An 18,950-nucleotide genomic window follows, 5' to 3' on the forward strand; every position below is an offset into this window, starting at 1 on the left:
AACACAGTCTGTGTGGTTTTATTATTCATCTAGCAGCTTCACTGCCTGCCAAAAATCACCCTGTTCTTGTTTTTTTTTTTTTTTCTGAGGCTATTACTCGCAGTGACTCACTCTGTAACAGAAGAGTGTCGCAACATGATGTGACTCTCATTATGAAGTTCAAGTTGCTTTTGGTAATGTAGTACAATTTAAGGCAGACTTGTTAAAGACAAACATAGCACAAGAAGGGGGAGTTTAGGGCACAAAGGATATTTGCAAACAAATAACTATCAAACTGTTTTTCTGTGTAAATCCGCTGCCTCTCGTGAACTGAGCTATAAAAGGGAGATTTAAAAAAGAAAAACAGCTAGTGCGTGTATCTTTCGTTTTTATTCAGTTTTACTTGTACATTTAATTTAGAAACCCAGACCAGATTGGGAAACTTCTCTTATCAGACCTGGAGGCTTCCTTCCTTCTGTGAAGTAACACTGTTCTGCTTCTGGTAGACCCGCCTCATCGTTCTCTTTTCTCTCTCTCTCTCTCCCTCTGTGGGATAGGTCTGTCTCTGTTCATGAGTTGAGGCATCGTTGCTGCTGATGACAGCACTATAAAGCGGAATCAGGTTATGCTCGTGGCTCCCACAGGCATGAAGGATCCTTGCTCTGCCTCGTAGTGTCAGGTTCCTTTTGAAGAGAAATGTGACTCGTCTTCTTTTCCGAGTGTGGGAGTGCATTATCTTCTCATTAGATCAGTCTGACAAATTCACAGGGACAATTATGAGAAATCATTGATGCAGGTCATCCTACTTGCTTTTGCATGGAGCCCAATTTTTATCTTTACTTTAAGCTGACTCTTTATAACATGCGTATCTTTGATACTTGAAGATCAAAGTGAACTTTTGAGAGTCAGAAGGGTCAATTTTTGATAATATTACAGCTTTGCACTGTTTGCTGTTTTATTTATCATAAATATTTCTTGTCCAAAACCTTTATAAATGACTCTCACTTGAATAACTTGTATTGCAGAGATATGTAGCACTTTTCTGTTTTAGCAGGTGTGTTCCTCAGCTTTTTAAAACATCCTGTATGTGCTTGATGATTTCAATTTGACAATATGTACTGTTTATAGCTTCTTCCATATATGTTGAATGATGTTTTTATGATCTAAACTTTTAACTGCCTTGTCGCTGAAATTTGCTATACAAATAAATTTGACTTGACGTAATATGTTAGTCATGTGGTGCCTTTTGAAGTTATATTTTTGAGTCCATTATAAAAACTTTAGTCCTCACTTTTAAAGCCGTGTGTTGGTCTGCTCCTGTTTACATCTCTGAGCTCTTGGAGAGTCGTGTCAAATCTGACAAAAAGAGTCAAAATGTTTTGCAAATCCTTTTATTCACTTTATTCAGTTTAATCTTTAGTTAAGTGGGTTATTTTTATATGTTTTGATTGCTTTACATTGATGCATATTTGCTTTAGAACACATTTTACTTTATTCATTATTTTTCTTCTTACCAATGTTACACATGTTTAATTGCATTACTATATTCTGTGTTACTTCTTCATATCAACTAAATGTGCTTTGGAAACAAACCCTCTTCAACACAGTCGTTAATTATCAGTGCCATTCTTTTTTGTTGAATTTTTCTAATAATATCATTTCTGTGTTGTTTTATTATGAACAGAGATCCGTAATCAGCTCGTGGAGCAGTTTAAATGCTTGGAGCAGCAGTCGGAGTCTCGTATCCAGCTGCTGCAGGACCTGCAGGAGTTCTTCCGACGCAAAGCTGAGATCGAACTGGAATACTCTCGCAGCTTGGAGAAACTGGCTGAGAGATTCTCCTCAAAGATCCGCAGCTCCAGGGAGCATCAGCAGTTTAAGTGAGTTTTCCCTTCAGCAGGCAAAATGCATTACATCTGCCATTATAACAGCAAGATTCTTTTTGTTCGTTTAATGGAAAATTAAAGATTTGTCATGTTTTTTAACACTATTTATTGAAACAGCACTTTGTCAGTGTGCACTTTCAGCCTGTTTCTAATAATGACTAGAGTCTGTTGCTTCCTCTCCATTCAGTTTAAACTCAAATCATAGAAAGCTTCATGTGTTTTATTCTCTATTTGAAAAAGAAAACAAAAAACAGAGTATTCGCAGCATGAGGCTGTCTAAATATGCTAAATATTAAGTCAGAAAACAATGAACATTCATAAGAAATTTTAAAAGTCAAATATTCAAAATGATACTTATAATAGATTCTGGACTTTTTTTTTTATTTAAGGATCGAGGGTAAATATTACTCAGATTATTTTTAAGAGCCATAATAAAAGTATTTTTTCTACCTATTCCACAATAATAATCACAGGAGCAAACGCAACACCCATTATGGGAGTTGTTGTGCTCAGTATTTTACCATCATTTCAAAATTAGAGAAAAAAATTGCATTTCATATTATATTTTTCTATATATAATTTCCCTATTTTTTGTATCGAACAAATAATTCACTGAATAGAAACTCAAATGGGCAAAAAAAGCTTCTGAACGTTATTTAATTTAAATCAGATTTTCTAAGACCTCACCCATTTTTATTCATATGCTCAAAAATGACAAAAACGTGCAAGTGTAGAAATCTGGCATCGTTTGCCCAGAATTTCCCACCAACTCTCGGCTACATGGCTCACGCAGGGCATGAAATTAAGCTCCGCTGCTCTCCAAATCAAATACCTACGGCAAGCAGAAGAGCTTAGCTCAGTCTGCTAATGGGAGCGCCGGGGCAGCTGTGTACTGGCAGCAGTTCTCAGGTCTGAACCTGTGTTGGCATTGCATTGCCATAATGTCTGCTTGGATTGTTTTTAAATTAATGCTGCAGGACTTTAGGTGTTCATCTTTTTTTTTATTTTTTTTTTTTTATCCTCTTTTAAATTAGATAATGTTGCGGTTTTGACCTTCTGGAGTGAAGTTAATAGAGTTACAGATTAACACAAGCAATTATCAAATGGGATGTTTGAAACAACTGACAGATTAATTGGAAAGATTTGAAAATGGTGTTTTATTGTGACATCTAAATATCCCCTAACAGAAACAAACAAGCAAACATAAATGCACCTTTTCAAAAGAATTCACAAAGCCTAGGCAATTTAAATTGATATCAGCTGGATGCATAATATCTAAAATTATGCATTCAGAAAGATGAAAAGATTTCTGAAATGTAACAACACACAAGCTTGAATTTTGTAATTACTTCTGCATCTTACATTTTTAAAACATACAAAAGATCAAAATAGAGACTCTTCACTTTCTCCTACTGACTTCATTTTATCAAAGATATTTGAACTTATCTTAACTTTGATGTTAGAAACTCAAAAAGACTTTCAGGTCAAACATGTTTACCACTGTGTTACATCAGACTTCCTTTGAATCACATATTTTAATCATTTAGGAACTGAGAATACCAACTGCTGCAGTTTTGAAAGAAGGTCCTGTGTCCATTTTCTTGAAGTGAGCTTTCAGTTACTCAGCATTGTCTGATTGTGTTCCTCATGATGCAGCACACATTCCTATGAGGAGACAGATCTGGACTGGTTAATGCACACTATAATTGCAGGATTTGTTCTACTAAGAATAGCCATTATAGAAGTCTGTGTACTCTCAAAGAATCCAACATAAGCCTTTTTTTATCAATTATGCTTTGCACAAATGCATGCCGCTCATGCTTCATGCAACCTATGCAGCCATTGTTGGTGTTTTGGTGAACTTGTGTTGGTCTTTTCTATTTGTCCCTGACATCTGTGCTTGCCAAAAGCATGCTGATGCAGATGTAAACTCATCTGACCACAAAACATCTGTCCGCTGACTTTCGGTTCATCCTTTATGAGCTCATGTGTGGAGAAATTGCAAGCAGACTGCTGCTGTTTGTGTGAAATTCACAGTGATGTACTGGGATAATTGATCCCAGACTGTTTTAAGGAATAAAGGCTTGACTTATAGTAGATATAAATGTCCTGCAGTTGATGCATCCCTGTAGTAAACCACTGGAGTCTACAGATTATCTTCTTCAATCAGCAAGGGATTTGTCAGAAAAGTACACCTAAAATGACATGTTTAAAGAAAACTTTCCAAATCCAAGATCATAGTATTCATGAGCGTCAGACACATCCACATTTTCTAACATACAGATTATCATTTGGCAGATCTGGTGACAATCAATCTTACTCCTGACTTTTTACTATATAACTTCACAAATAATGATAATTAAAAAAAATGTAGAAAATACAGCTACGTTATAGCTCTGGAGGAGGCGCAAATATCTGCAGGTTGGGTACAAGAATTTATCCTGCAAACATGTGGAAGAAAGCGCTCTGGTCACATGAGATCAAAATTAAACTTTATGTGGTGGAAGACTAAATCTACAGATCCCCCGAAATACATGATGCTCACTGAGAGACATGATACTGGCAGCATCATGCTTTGTGAATGCTTTTTTTCACCAGAGACAAGGCAGCTGCTCAGAGTTGATGGTGAAGTGGATGGAGCTCAATACCAGGAAACGATGGAAGAAAAAACATGTTAGATACTGAAAAATACTTGACACAGCAGCAGAGGCTCATCTCCAAGTTAGCCAATAAAAATAAAGAAATAATCAAACTCCAGGCCTACATCTAGTGGACCTTTTAAAAATGAAATTAGTAAAAAAAAAAAAAAAAAAAAAAAAAAAATGACGAATGGATTTTAGCTTTCATTGAATTCACCAATTCCACTAAGAATTCGTGACAAGACTTAAAAAATACTGACTGAGCTTGAGAAAATTTGCAAAAAAACCCCAAAACAAAACAAAACAAAAAAAAAAAACATGCAAAAATATAATTCACTAAATGACCAAATCTTTCCTGAAATACTTGTGGCTGAGATTGTTGAGAATAGTTTATAAAGAATTGACTTAGGTCACACTTTTAAGAGTTTTATTAAATAATAAAAATAAAAACCACAAATTCCTTCGCTTCTCCTTCATCATTCTGCACTATGTTGTATTGATCTATCACAAAACAATAAAATACATATTGGTTTATGGATGTATTTTTATCTTTACATTGAATGACTTCAAGACAATATGTGACTTTACTTGCCCACACTGAGCAGAAGGGTAGAATAAAGTAAAAAGGAGGTAGTAATATCTCAAGATCAATTTCACAGAGCAGCAGCAGATTTTTCAGTTTTATGTTAGAACAATGAAAAATGAATTTATTTGAAAGCTTTTGAGAGTAAATCTGGGGGGCCATTATGTTAAGATTTAATCTGGAGTTATATTTCATTTGTAACCAGTGCATATTGAACTGGATCAGATTGCCAAGACTGTAAAATTAAGACTGAAAAGGGTTATTACCTTCCATTTTTGCCAAGTTTGCATATTTTACAGGCACACTTCCTTATTTTCTACAGGATTCTGACCTCTGTTTCAATAACTGATTCCTTTCTGCTCAGTGTGTGTGAACTTTTCACGCTGCAACAACAAAAAAAGACCCAAACATGCAAAGCAATGTTTCACCTTGCGTGGACTCTAGATGCTTGCAATCAGCTGTGACACACCCTTTGCTGTGGTTTTCTTTCTACTTACAAGTAGTTTGGATAATCACAAGCCACCAAAAACATCAAATGTGCCCAGACTTGAAAACCGCTTGTGTTTGTCCAATCAGAACAGTTAGCTGGCAGAAAACCGAAACAAGCTGTAAGTATCATCGAAAAGAAATGCAAAGCCTTAAATTCTGACATTTTAATTTTCAGAGTTTTGTTACGAATTTACTGCTTTTTAAGAAAGCTTTATCTCTGTCTCTATGTACATTAACAGGAAAATCGTTTTGGCTACACCCTTCCTCGTACAGTAACTGTGTTTTTATGGTCAATAATTAAATATGTTTAAAGGGACAAAACAATAAAACAGCACAGCAGAGTCATCCCAACCAGGATGGACTTGCGTATGTCCTGGATCCAGGCCTAAAGTGTGTTGGCTGAACCCTTTCCCCTGCGGATTCATTAGCAAGATGTAGCTTCTTGTGATTTACAGCTACTGCAGCTACAGCCACACCGCAGCAAAACCAGCCAGGAATCATTTTGCTCTTCCCACTTAACCTCACTTGCAACAATGAAGTCTAATACTCCAGGAGAATGTGTGGCCCTGTGCAACGCTTTTTGTTTTCTGTGGCTGAATCCACAGCTTTCAGTGCAAAAACAAGACAGAGTGGTGAAAATGCAGCACGTGATATGCCTTCAAATTAAAAAAATAGGTGCACAAGTCTGATTATATTGTGGGTTTTTCCTAATTGCAAAGAGTCATAAATATACTTTTAAGGTTCATATGCATACATACAGTTAGACGAATATTTAAAAACATCATCCTTGATTGGGCATAGTTCTGCCAGGATTTTGACCACTCTTGCTAGAACCAGTAGAATTCATTTAAACTGGTGGCTTCCTGGCACAGGTCCAGTGTTTGGGATCACTGGAAGTCATCCAGAGTAAACCCAGTTATGTCAAAAATGTTTTGTTTAGCTGTTGCTCGGAGATAAAGTTGAAGAACTTGAAAGCAGACGTCTTTCTTCATTATTTCACCCACTGGTAATTGGAAAGACTAAGCATAATACTACCAACACCATGTTTAACAGTTTGCACAATGTTTTTGTGCCTTTAAGTCTCTTACTGACTTTTTTAAATGTGCTTCTTGTGATTGTGGTCTGGTAGCTCAATGCGTGTCTCATGTAACCCCAAACGTTTCTTCAGAAGACTTTTAGTTTTGCTATGTAGGAAGGTACACAGTTCAGTCAAGCACGAAGAGAAAGTTTTTGGAGAAGGGCCTGGGTGAACCACCTTTCTGATGCCCCCATCCCCATAAAGGGAAATTTGGGCACAGTTAGGGGTTCTAATTGTCAATGATGTGTATGTACAATGTATAAACATATACACATTTTGGAAGAAAAAAGCAGGATAAAAGTAAACTTATTGAAACTTTGCAGACGATGATTAAAAGCTACGTCCTGTTCTTTTAGTGATAGTGGGCACATATCCATCTGTTCCAGAAGGTTGTTAATGGCTACAAATACATTTGCTAAGGTGCATTCAGTTGAATAGCCTTAGGGGTGTAGTTATAGATTTTAGCATATGCATGCATGCAAACGTGAAACTGCTCAATAAATCCAAATTGTTCACCCAGTGCTTGTTCTACAAAAATATTAAACATCCAAATTATATAATCACCAGACCCAGAAAATTAAGTCTTCAATAGCATAACTAAAAGCACCAGATTATTGTGGCTTTCATGTCCAGGATTATAAGTAGATAAAAAATTATATTGAATTTTTTGATTTTTTTAATGGTACAAGTACGAAAGCCGTTTTTTGTTTGTTTTTTGGTATGCAGTCCTTTTCCCACTAAATTTATGTTTCTCTGTATGTCGTATTTATCAGGAAGTGGAGTTATTTGGTTTGAAGAGATTCTTGGAGCCGTGGTCCCCTTTAGTTACGATGTAACATTGTAGAATGATGTTTGCTGCTGTTGGATGGCGCTTCAAACACTGACACTGTGTGGCTTGTACAGCTTTATACCCATTGAGTGCAACTATGTTCTTGGAGAAAGTCTCCTTTCTGGTGGCCTGCAGGGCAGAGGGTAAGAGATTGAGCTATATCTCACCAGGCTTTGTTTGTTTGAACAGAGGAGCCGGTACTCGGCTCTTGTCAGGTTGACGAGCCCAGCTGACAGATGTCAGCTCATAGACGATGAATAGATCAGCTGGTTTGCAGCTTGTTTTATGTTTTTCGGATCTTTTCAAATCCCCATCTTGTCTTCACCAATGGTGCCCTGCTTTGACCTGTGTGTCTGTACAGCTGTGAGATGTCAAATCATGAAACTCTTAATAGAAAAGACTGAAATGGTGACTGGTGTGTCAATGTAGAATAACAAAGAACGCGTAAAATAGAGCCAAAGTGAATTTTATTCCCAAAGATTGAACATGTGCCTCCTCCTTGTCTTTTGAAGCTATTTGTCTCTTTTTTTCTTTTTCTTTGACTGTTTTATGGAGAAGTGGAAGTGAGGCAGTGTGGAAGAGATTAAAGGCTACAGAGAGCGGAGCCCTGAGTTGATAAATACAGACTTCCTTCTGAAAATCCTGGCTCAGACACATCACAGGCTCTGAGGGATTGGATGGTGGAATTCAGCACAATTATAAGTAAAGCAATGACCCTGTTTGGTTGCAAGCATTATGGGGGAAACTTTAATTTGTTTATCATTGAGTGATGGGATTATTACAATGTGTTTCAACTTTAGAGTTTAATCCTCATCCAGAAAATGTAAGCATTTATGAATCATTCTATGTTGATCAAAGTATTATTGCTTTTCACTTAAAGTTTAATGGCTTGGTGATTTGTGCCATTTTCAGATTGAAAGGTTTTGTGTCAGATGTTTAAAGCTTGGCATATTGTTTTAAAACATAACTCTGCTTTAAAGTTTTACACATCTTTTTCCCTGGACTGAGGAACACAGCAAACATTTCTAATATTCTCTGCTAAATCTGTGAACCCTTCACAGCTGAGCTGTGAATCCCAACCCTGTTTAGTCCTCTTTAATCTATCTCTAGTTTGTTTGCCTAAAAAGCCTGTTCGTTTGAGGAGGTGTGAGCACGCAATGCGGCCCAAAAAGTGAACTTTGGTCCGCCTAAAAACCTAGGTCTCTATTCGGCTGAAGTGAACCATGACGTGTGAATCCCAGGCGGACCAGAGAGCGCTCTAAAAGCAGGAAGTGACAACAGTGCAGGGATTCTGGATAAATACAACCATTGGTTCATTTGACAGTGCAGTGGGAACGTAAACAGCAGCAGCTGAAAATGTAACAAATGTTGTAATTTTGGTCACCGATTGAACTGAGTTTCCCAGACTATGACGTGTGAAAACACCCTAAGTTACTAGTTATATGACAAAATGGGAAAAAGTTCAAGGGATTTAAATAGTTTTTGCAAGACACTGTGGTCAATTACTACTGGGTGAGAATGATGCAGTGGAAGCAAAAAGACTGTGTGTAAAAAAAAAGACTGTTTTATCCTTTCACCCTAAACTTCAATGGAAACCTTTCAGCTCATTGTTTGGCCTTTTCCACTTGTTAGTGCTAAATCTTGGTTATCAGAGGACATGCAATCCGCAGGTCCTTTGTAGAAAGATGGAGGGAAGCACAAAGAAAAGAATTTGTGGTGCAGTTTGTCTTTTGTGATTGACAGTCCCCTGAAGACATAGAAACTGGTCTGTGTCAGTGCTATAAAACAAGCCAAAGAGCTACAATTAGTACAGTGTTAACAGACTCAGCTCCCAGAGACGCTGCTGGTGAAGCACTCCGGCCTAATTAACGGCCCTCTGCTCCTCATTTCTGTGAAATGAGGGCATCAGCAAGGGAACAACAGATTTTGTGTCCTCTGTTTCTCTCAAGTCCTCACAACTTTTGTCTTCCATGTGAAGCATTTGCACTCTTCACATTCCAGGCTCTCTCATTCCTCAACTTCATTCTCATTCAGCCACTATGTTAAATATATTTCTGTTTTTATACTCACTCGTCTTTTTGTTTGCTTGCTTTTACTATTGCTAAGTATTAGGCACATCCCTAAAGACACACAGTGTCTTTGAAATATTGGATAATTGGTTTATAAATGCTGGATAAATACCGTTACTTATTATTTACATAACTTTACCATGGATGTTTGATAAGAGAGCAGTATTCTAAAGGCTAAATCAATGCATGTCTTTAAGAGACAACCTGCACTTAGTGTAATGTAACACTTGTGTTGAACAGCTAATAAGCTCCTGAGGGTAATTTAATTGATACACACATCTTCTTGTGTTTTTAAGAGAACAAAGCAGGAGGAGCAACAACAAACTAGAAAATTTCTGCAGAAGTTTAAATGGGGCCTGCCAAAGTGTGCCTATCAGTTGGAACCCATCGTTCTGCTGCTAAAAATTAGCATCAATGCAAAAGTAAGTTACAATGTGCTCAAAAACATGTGGAGAGTCACAAGCATGTTGAGTAACATGGACTTACTCTATTCAGTATGTTAAAATTAGCATATTAAATAAAATTAGCCAAAATGCTAATGTTAGCCTAAATACTTCCTGTGGCTTGTGGAATATCATTAACATGTTTCTTACATTGACTTCCTCCATTCAGTGTGCTAAACATGACTAATGAATAAAAAAATAGCTAAAAAGCTTATTTTATGGAAAAGGCTACTGCTAGTAGGAAGAAGTTCACTGTTAATGTTTGTCCATCCATCCATCCATCCATTTTCTGTACACTCTTGTCCCTAATGTTTGTGTTAATGTTGAAGCAATGCCTTCTGATTTTTACTGTAAAAAAAGTAAAAGTCAGATGTTTACTGATAAAAACGTGCTCATCTCTTAGCATCATTAGTTAATCTCTTGACACCAAATTAATAACAAGTAATATTACTGTTAATAAAACACAAGCTATTTTGTAAGCAGCTTGTGTTTACAAAAGAGTCTGCTTAGACACAAAAAATTTACAGTTGGTAAATTTAGCAAAAGATCAAATGTTTACTTCGTGGCACTTTGGTTACCAGAAAACGAGCTTGTCTCCTAGCAACAGATTAACAACAAATATAATTATTGTTCAAAAACACAAGATTTCTTCTACTCTTTTGAAATACTAGTTATATTCTACTGTGAATTTGGTGAATTTTACAGAAAAGTGATTATTTATTTATTTTTATGTCGTTGGTCGTAAATATCATAAAACAGACATTCAACATAAAAGTAAAAATCAGATTTATACTTCATGGCAGTTCGTTACCAGAAAAAAATGCTAAATTCTTGACACCAAATTAATAACAAGTACTATTGTTGTTTGTAAAACATAAGCTCATTTGAAATACTCCTTATATGCTTAGACACAAGAAATATACAGTTGGTAAACTTTGTGCAAAAGTAAAACTCGGATGTTTACCTGTGGCACTTGGTTACCAGAAAACTCGCTTATCTCCTAGCAACAAATAATAACAAATATTGTTTTTGTTCAAAAAATCTACTGAAGATTTCTTCTGCTATTTTGAAATACCTGTTGTCTCCTACTACTTAACAAGTACTGTGCGCTTGGTGGATTCTACAGAAAATTTTAAATGTTTTTTTTTTTTTTCTCTGTCATTAGTCGTAAATATATGATAAAACAGACATTCAACACAAAAGTAAAAATCTGATTTATACTTCTTGGCATTTCGTTGCCAGACAAAACGCTGCTCTCTTAAAACTACATTGGTAAGTATTGTTTATAAAACATAAGCTCTTCTGAAATCTGCTTATCTGCTTAGACACAAGAAATTTATAGTTGGTAAATTTTGCAAACGTAAAGATCAGATGTTTACTTCATGGCACCCGGTTACAAAAAAATGCGCTCATCTCTTAGCAACAGATTAACAACAAATATTGTTATTTTTCAAAAAACATACGATTTCTTCTGCTCTTTTGAAATACCAGTTATCTTATACTACCTAACAAGAGTTGTGAGGTTGGTGAGTTTTGCAGAAAAGGGAAAATGTTTTTTTGTCATTGTTGGTAATTATAAAACAGACATTCAACACAATAGTAATAATCTGATTTATACTTCGTGGCAGTTTGTTTCTATAAAAAAACCCTAATCTCTTAACACCGAATTATTAACAAGGAATATTATTGATTATAAAACATAAGCTCTGTTGAATTCTGCTTTTCTGCTTAGACACAAGAAATTTATAGTTGGTAAATTTTGCAAAAGTAAAAATCTGATGTTTACTTCGTGGCACTTGGTTACCAGAAAACTCGCTCATCCCCTAGCAACAGATTAACGACAAATATTATTATTGTTCAAAAAACATAAGATTTCTTCTGCTCTTTTGAAATACCAGTTATCTTATACTACTTAACAAGAATTGTGCAGTTGGTGAATTTTGCAGAAAAGTGGAAATATATATTTTTTTCTATGTCAATTTGACATGACAGCGGCTCCGCCCCCTTGCGGAAGTAGAGCTTTCCTCTGACAAGCAAACTCTTAGTAATGCAGACTAACGGACCTCAATGCGTTACCGAGGCTTTTTTTTTTTTTGAGTCATTTTTGCCTTATAAGTATAAACTGTTTATGCAGCAATAATGCTCTTGACTCTCTGGATTATTATGGTCACCAGCATTAAAAATATATCCTTTACTAACCATGATGCAGTTTGGTGAAAGGGGAAAACATTCTCATTCGGGGGGGAAAAAAAAGTCTACTTAAAGTTGAGGTTATTTATCTTATATTTATCTCACAATTCCCAGGAAGACTTAGTTGCTCTGGGTTTCATTCTTATGGATCCCCTGACACCCGTGTATTGCTGTTGTTATCATTCCAGGAAAGACCAGCACTTGCTGTCCTCCGTAAACTGCTGGTATCTGTTGCTGAACCAGACAAGGCGTGAGAGCCGAGACCATGCCACGCTCAGCGACATCTACACCAACAACGTCATTGTGCGCTTGGCTCAGATCAGTGAGGACATCATCCGCCTGTTCAAGAAGGTCAGTGAAAGTGTCACTCCATTGATCTTAGTGTGCTACAAGAGCACAAACATGTTTAACTACAAAAGAAGACACAAAGCACAGCTAGCTAACTTTGAGTATTTGTTTTTATAAACGGTTGTCCTCAATGTCATGCTGTTCATGTGCGTATTATTTTAATATTCTACACACAGACGCTGGTTCATGTATAGATGAGTGAGTTTTCATGACACTTAAACCCGTTTGGAGATATTTAAATTGTGAACCTTACTATTACTGTAAAACCTATAGAGCTGTATTTTTTTGTCTGGTTTTGTTTATGTATGTTTGACTTTGGAGACTGACAGTGAACATGTCCAATGTTTGTAACCTACTTGATGTTTTAATGGTCTACAGAGCCTTAAAAGCCATTTAAAAAAAGTGTCCTTCCTTGTCATCCTAAACTCTACACCCCCTATGAGTGTGAGCAACATCTGGCTGACCATCAGCACATAGCAGGAATAACTTGGGTCTTATCCAAACACCAGAATTATGTTTTCACCTTGCGGGCTTTCCTGTAGGTTAAAACTCAGATATGTGTGTCGACACCTTTCCAGACCTGAAAAGGAAGAAAAACCAAACCAGGTTTAGACATCTGTTTCCACATATGAAAGGATGAATGAATGGCTCTGCTGCAGCTATAGTTGGCAGACGTATTACACAAAAATAAATAACTTAAAGCAAACATTTAGTTTCCACCGCCATTAACCATTTTGTCCCAAACTACAGTATGGGTACTAAAGTTAATGACCCTGGAAAATGTTCACACAATAGTCCTTTTTCTTTCTTTCTTTTTGTTTCTTTCTCTTTGTTTCACTACAGGCTTATTGCAAAATAGACCTGAGATTTTCTTTTTAAAAATCTACTTATAATATTCTGGAAAAATCCAGCAAAACAGCTCTTTTGAGAAATGTGCAATAATTGTAATCTTTATTTTTTTATGCAGACTAGTCATGGTGTCCCTGATGCAGAAAATCAACCCCACAGTATGATTCTGCCACCACTACTCTTCACTGTAGGGATGGTGTTAGCCAGGTGATTAGCAGAGCCTGTCAGTCTAATAAAGCTTTGAGTTTAGGCCAAAGAGTTATATTTTGGTTTTAAGACTAGTTTCTTTGATTATGAAAAACATTTTATGATGTGTTTAAGGTGAACAGTAAATAGTTTTTACCAAGTAAAGTAACGTCTCAGCAATGTCTCAGCTTACTGTACAAAAATCATAGAGAAAAACTATTTTTTTATGTGAAAAAATAGTTTTTCCTCTGTGGAAAAAAAAAAAAACACAGAGAAGGCTATTTTTTGCAGGCTATTTTTAAACAATTATTTGACTATATTTGGTTTGGGAAATGTGTTTTTCTTATATCTGAACGTTTTTGATTTTACTGTTATTTTGCTTGTTATTTTCTGATTCTGTCCATGAAGATAAACCACTCTGAAAACATTTTGCTATACATATACGTTAATAATTGTCACCTTGAAACACAATCGTAAACTAATTTGTGGTCATTAAAAAACATTAAAGAAATAATTCATTAACCAACTCCAGGTGGTTAATGAATTATTGTAACCATATATCAAATTTTTAATCAGTTGTCTTGTTTTATTGTGACTAGTTCAGTTTGTAATTATCCAAACTTAACAATGCAGCTCCCTAGTTTGAATGAGACTAGATCTTATGGGGAATTCACAGAGGTGTTTTTAATTTTCCAATTTTATTGGCTAACCGTACCTTTGATCACCGTTGTGAAGACTTTTATGATCCACCTGTTTGCTTCTTTTTTTCTCACTTACAAAAATATAAAAGAGAATAAAATGTGAAGCTTATGTGAAGCTACGTATGTCAGATTACGCCTTTAAAAAAAATATGCATTTGCAGGCTATTACAGCCCACCTGTCAGGGCTCTAAGTGTGTGTTGCATCTTGGTTGTTGGCTTGCTGGGTGAACCCTCCCCGCTCATAAACCTCTGCAGTGCATGCTGCAGTCTGTCTCAGCTCAGAGCCACTGATGCATACAGATGCTGCTCACCAGCTGCTAGTCCCCTCAGAGGATGCATCACGTTTATCGAGTTCAGAAAAGCTTACTTAAACACAGCTTAATGCTTACACTCCAGGTACATTCCCCAATTCTGCAACCAAGAATGCAATTCTTTTTTTTGTTTTTTTTTTTGACACACATTTCATGTGCACATGTTAAAATAAAGATCTGCTCATTTCAGACCTAGCAGCTTTAGTTGCTTCCAAGCCAGGTGTGAACAACTTTCACCTTCTTTTGAATTTATCTCTCTGGTTCTGGTTTCTGCAGGTCTTGCTCGTCTGTTTCACAACAGATTCCCGACTCCCTTGTGTAAAAATAAAAAGCATTGCTCAGTGAATGCATTCAGTCATGGCTTTGACTGTTGAAAACGGTTTTGTGGTTATGCTTTAAAGTTATTTATGGAATTTGGGGAAATTTAAAGATTTCTTAACAAGACATAGCAAAGTCATTTTATATTTTATTGTTCAGTTCACATTTTGTTTGCAGAGGTGGAAATGATTAATCTAATACTATTATAATTCATCTAAAGAAAGATTTTGTGTGCAAAGCAATAGAAGATTGGTGGTGAGAAAGGGTTGGAGGAAAAAGTGGGCAGCAATTTATAATTTGTATACAAATGCCTTCTGATTGCCCAGATTAATATTCTAAATAAGTTACATGGACAAGTATGATTCATGTTTTTTCCTTTGGTTGTTTTTATCTGTGGTCTTCACTGTATGTGTTTTAAAATATACTTCATTTAAATAAAAAGTTGCTTATTAAACAGTGCCAAATGAGAGAGCTAATTTACATCGCACCAGAATAAGCTGATTTTCTTGGTATGTTTGTAGAGGTGATGCTTCTAACACAGTTATAATGATGTGTCCTGCTGTTTGTGCATTTTCACACGTCAAATAAAGGCTTTCTGTGGCTCCTACACAAACCACTACTATTTTCAATGTGACAGGTAAATCTCCCACTAAGCAAGCTAGCGGGAAAGCGCTAAGCTTGCTCTCTGGTTTGATTGGTAGCACGTCAGTGTGGATGTGTGTCAAAAGTTAAGACGATTGTCATTTTTAAGAGTTTGTGTTTGGGTGTTTTTTTAAAGGGGATTTAGGCATTCGGTTGGTTAGTTAGCTCTCCACCTCCTCTTTGCATTATGATTGAGTTCAGTGTAGGGTCTGCAGTGAGACTGCCCTGCAAACCTCGCCTCTGCTCTTCCAGCCTCGTCTGCAATAGTCTCTGACCGGGCTTTCATCTTGTCCCATTTCTGTTTTCCACTAAGAAACAGAGGAAAACAAACTTTGATGGGATCTTAGCAACACAATGTGAGCTCCATGAGGAGATTTTTCTAGTTTTATCAGTTCAATCCCATGTTATATGTTAGCACAAAAGTTGGATTTTGCGACATGCTGTGCAGATTTGAGCAGCAGTATATATGCTGTTCTTTCTATTATCAGTTCTGTACTTGACTCTTCAGTTTTCAACATGGGTTAAGAGAGTCAGGCTTTTACATAGCAGTACGAATAATCACACTAATAGTCTCTGTGATCACATAACCCAACACTGTGTCCCCTTTAGACAACTAAATTATTTCCTAACAAAGTCAGGATGATATTTGTTTTGGCCACGTTTCAAGATGTGAATGGTTGTCGACTTGCTTGGGGAGTCGGATCAAAGCTGCAGCTTTTTAAGGAGAATCTGAGCTGAGTCATTGCTCCAGTGAATTATTGTTGACTTCTCTGAACTAGTTACAGACATTGAACCTGCTGCAGTAAATACCTTTTGACTCACCAAAGTCATAACTTTGGGACAGTCGACTGTGCTTGTTCCATCAGGTCACGACTGACAAACCTTTTTCCCATCTTGTTGTTTTCCAGAGCAAAGAAATTGGGATCCAGATGCACGAGGAGCTGGTGAAGGTGACAAATGAACTTTACACTGTGAGTAATAGAGTGCATCTCCTGCAGATTGATCTCTCACACCTCATCTGATCGCCGTACCAGGACAAAGTTTTTCATCCTCACTTGATCTTTCTGACATTTTGACCTATTTTGCATTTGACTTTTTCATTTTACTTCTTTACTTTATTTTTCTGTGCATTATTGAGGGCTCCACCTATTATGTGATTGTTGTTGTTGCCTTTTAGAAAATCTTTTAGATAAAAAGCAAACACATGCTTTGCTGTAAGAATGCTAACTTTGTTGAGAACTTTCTGCCATATGCTTTTAATTTTTTTGTCTTGATTAGTTGCAGAAGTTGTTGTAGGTCATTGGTTTTTAAACAAATTGATTATTAAACTTTGATATAGCACAGAGGTTTTTCCTTCCATTTTGTTTCACTAAGTCTGTTAAATATTGGATTTGTGCAACTGAGTTGATGAGAAGAAGTCCAGTTGCCTTCAATTTAAGTTGTTAAGATTGCCATTTCCTGGATGACTAAGAACACACACCAACCGAATGAGCTGATGATGAACGATGATGTCGAACAGCAGCTGAGGAATCAGATAGTTGTGAATGACTTAAAGGAACATGTGGCACAGTTTGTAAGCTGTAATCACATCCACATCTGGATGAACCATGAGCTCATACCAACTTCAGGGTGTTGGCCTGAAGAAACACCTTCATGAATTCACAGATCACTTGGTGCCACACTATTTGCTGTCTTGTCATCTATCTAAAGGCTGTTTATGTGGGTCTAAATGTGAAGAAAGTTAGTGCATTTTGTGAAATACTATCTACTGTTATTGACATCAAATGTGTTGCTCATGATGCAAATCTAGATCTCCACAACTTATTGAATTGTAAATTGTCACTGCAATGCCAATCACAAGGAGCTGCTTGGATGCAATGTTACATAGTCTATAAAATTTCACGTGCCGTACAATAAAACTCCGATCGTTTATAAGTGTTTGGTCTGTTGGATGGACTCTCACTGTCCATGCAGATCTTTGTTTTCACAATGAGCAGAGAGGACATTTTTAGTGTAGAAAATCAACATGATTATAAAGCAATATTTACAATGCCTTGTTTTCCTAAAATCACCTAACTACAGGACCAGATGCGTAGAAAGGCAATACTAAAGCAGCACATCAAAAGGTAGATATGCAAAAGTGTGTCAGGGGAATTAGGGCTAAGTCGTCACTTGGAAACCCTTCCTGCCAATAGTATTTACTAAGTCTTTTCTAGTTGTTCATGCAACATGTTTACTAACTAAGATGCAAACTCCCAATTTGTAAATTGGGTGTTTGTAAAGTTTGGAAATCTCATCATTTTTCTGAGACTGAAGGGGACCAGTAACAGCTTCTCTAAGATCACTGTGTTTTTTTATGTCTGATCTTATGAAGATCAGACAGCAACTTGCTGAAACTTGCAGTGATGGAAAGAAGTGACCACTGATTCCCTCGTTGATAGAAACAGCAACTACTTCTAGATTTTAGTATTTTCTGTATTTTTGTGTAATGATCCATGTGTTGTTTCTCAAAGACACAATTGCCATATTTAAAACAAAAATCTAGATTTCATTCAAATATACAGTATTTTGATTTGCAAAATCTATCATTACAACTATGATAAAGACTATAGCTTTGTCAAACTGGTTTTGTTTGAAGTTAATCAGTTGAAACGGTTTTAGGAAAATAGAGGAATATGTCATCTGTCTCATTTAAACCCACTGAAGTTGGTTTTCATTTAACTCTATACTTTCTGGTTTCTGAACATTGCTCTTTTAGATGGTGTCACTTTGTTGCATGATTCATATTCAGGTTAGTATTATGACCGGTTTTATTCTCTGGTATAAATTAGTTAGGTTGTCTCTGTTACACGCTTTCTTGCGTATTTCCTTCCCTACTTTCACACATACCAACATTTCATTCTTAATACATAGAGTTTAATATATCAGCCCACTATCTGAAGCTATAACAGCTTGAACTCTGTGTTTATGGGAATTTTTGTCCCTTCTCCCAGAAGTGTTTTTGTGAGGTCAGACACTGATGTTGGACAAGAAGGCCTAGTTTGTGGTCTCCCTTATAATTCTTCCAAGAGGTTCTGCCAGATCAAAAAAAAGTCCATAAAGACTTAATTATGGACCACAACCTGGTGCACTGGTATCCTGTCATGTTCAAACAGGAAATGACCCTCCCCACACTGTTCCACAAAGAGCAAGGGAGCCTAAAATTGTCCTAAATGTCTTGCTGTACTGACACACTAAGAGTTCCTTTTACTGGATCTAAGGGGATGAATCCATATCACAATCCACTCTGCACCAAACTTGCTACTAGACTTGCTGCAATGCAGTCAGACAAGTTTCCCTTCTCCTGGCACATTTCAGTCTCATCTTGGATTGCCAGATGAGAGACATGATTCAACAGTGCAGAGAACTTG

The 18,950-nt window shown here is 36.5% G+C and overlaps 1 protein-coding gene across 7 annotated transcripts in view; it reads left to right on the top strand.

Annotated features, from left to right (window-relative positions):
• Positions 1 to 18,950, top strand: part of srgap3 (SLIT-ROBO Rho GTPase activating protein 3) — a 61,595-nt gene that overhangs the window by 15,875 nt on the left and 26,770 nt on the right. For 5 of the 7 annotated variants that reach the window (XR_006371228.1, XM_044123243.1, XM_044123238.1 and 2 more), the window contains exons 2-4: positions 1,664 to 1,859; positions 12,374 to 12,536; positions 16,449 to 16,511. Coding sequence is in view for 6 of the 7 variants with exons in the window: in XM_044123243.1 (XP_043979178.1) it covers positions 1,664 to 1,859; positions 12,374 to 12,536; positions 16,449 to 16,511 (422 nt within the window). In the remaining variant the exon portion in view is untranslated. Of the gene's footprint in view, positions 1 to 1,663; positions 1,860 to 11,918; positions 12,266 to 12,373; positions 12,537 to 16,448; positions 16,512 to 18,950 lie in introns of those variants that run through there. The other 2 variants (XM_044123240.1, XM_044123241.1) reach the window with 2 other exon arrangements.

The sequence above is a fragment of the Gambusia affinis genome, linkage group LG07 (genome assembly GCF_019740435.1).
Source record: "Gambusia affinis linkage group LG07, SWU_Gaff_1.0, whole genome shotgun sequence".
Taxonomy (NCBI): Eukaryota; Metazoa; Chordata; class Actinopteri; order Cyprinodontiformes; family Poeciliidae; genus Gambusia; species Gambusia affinis.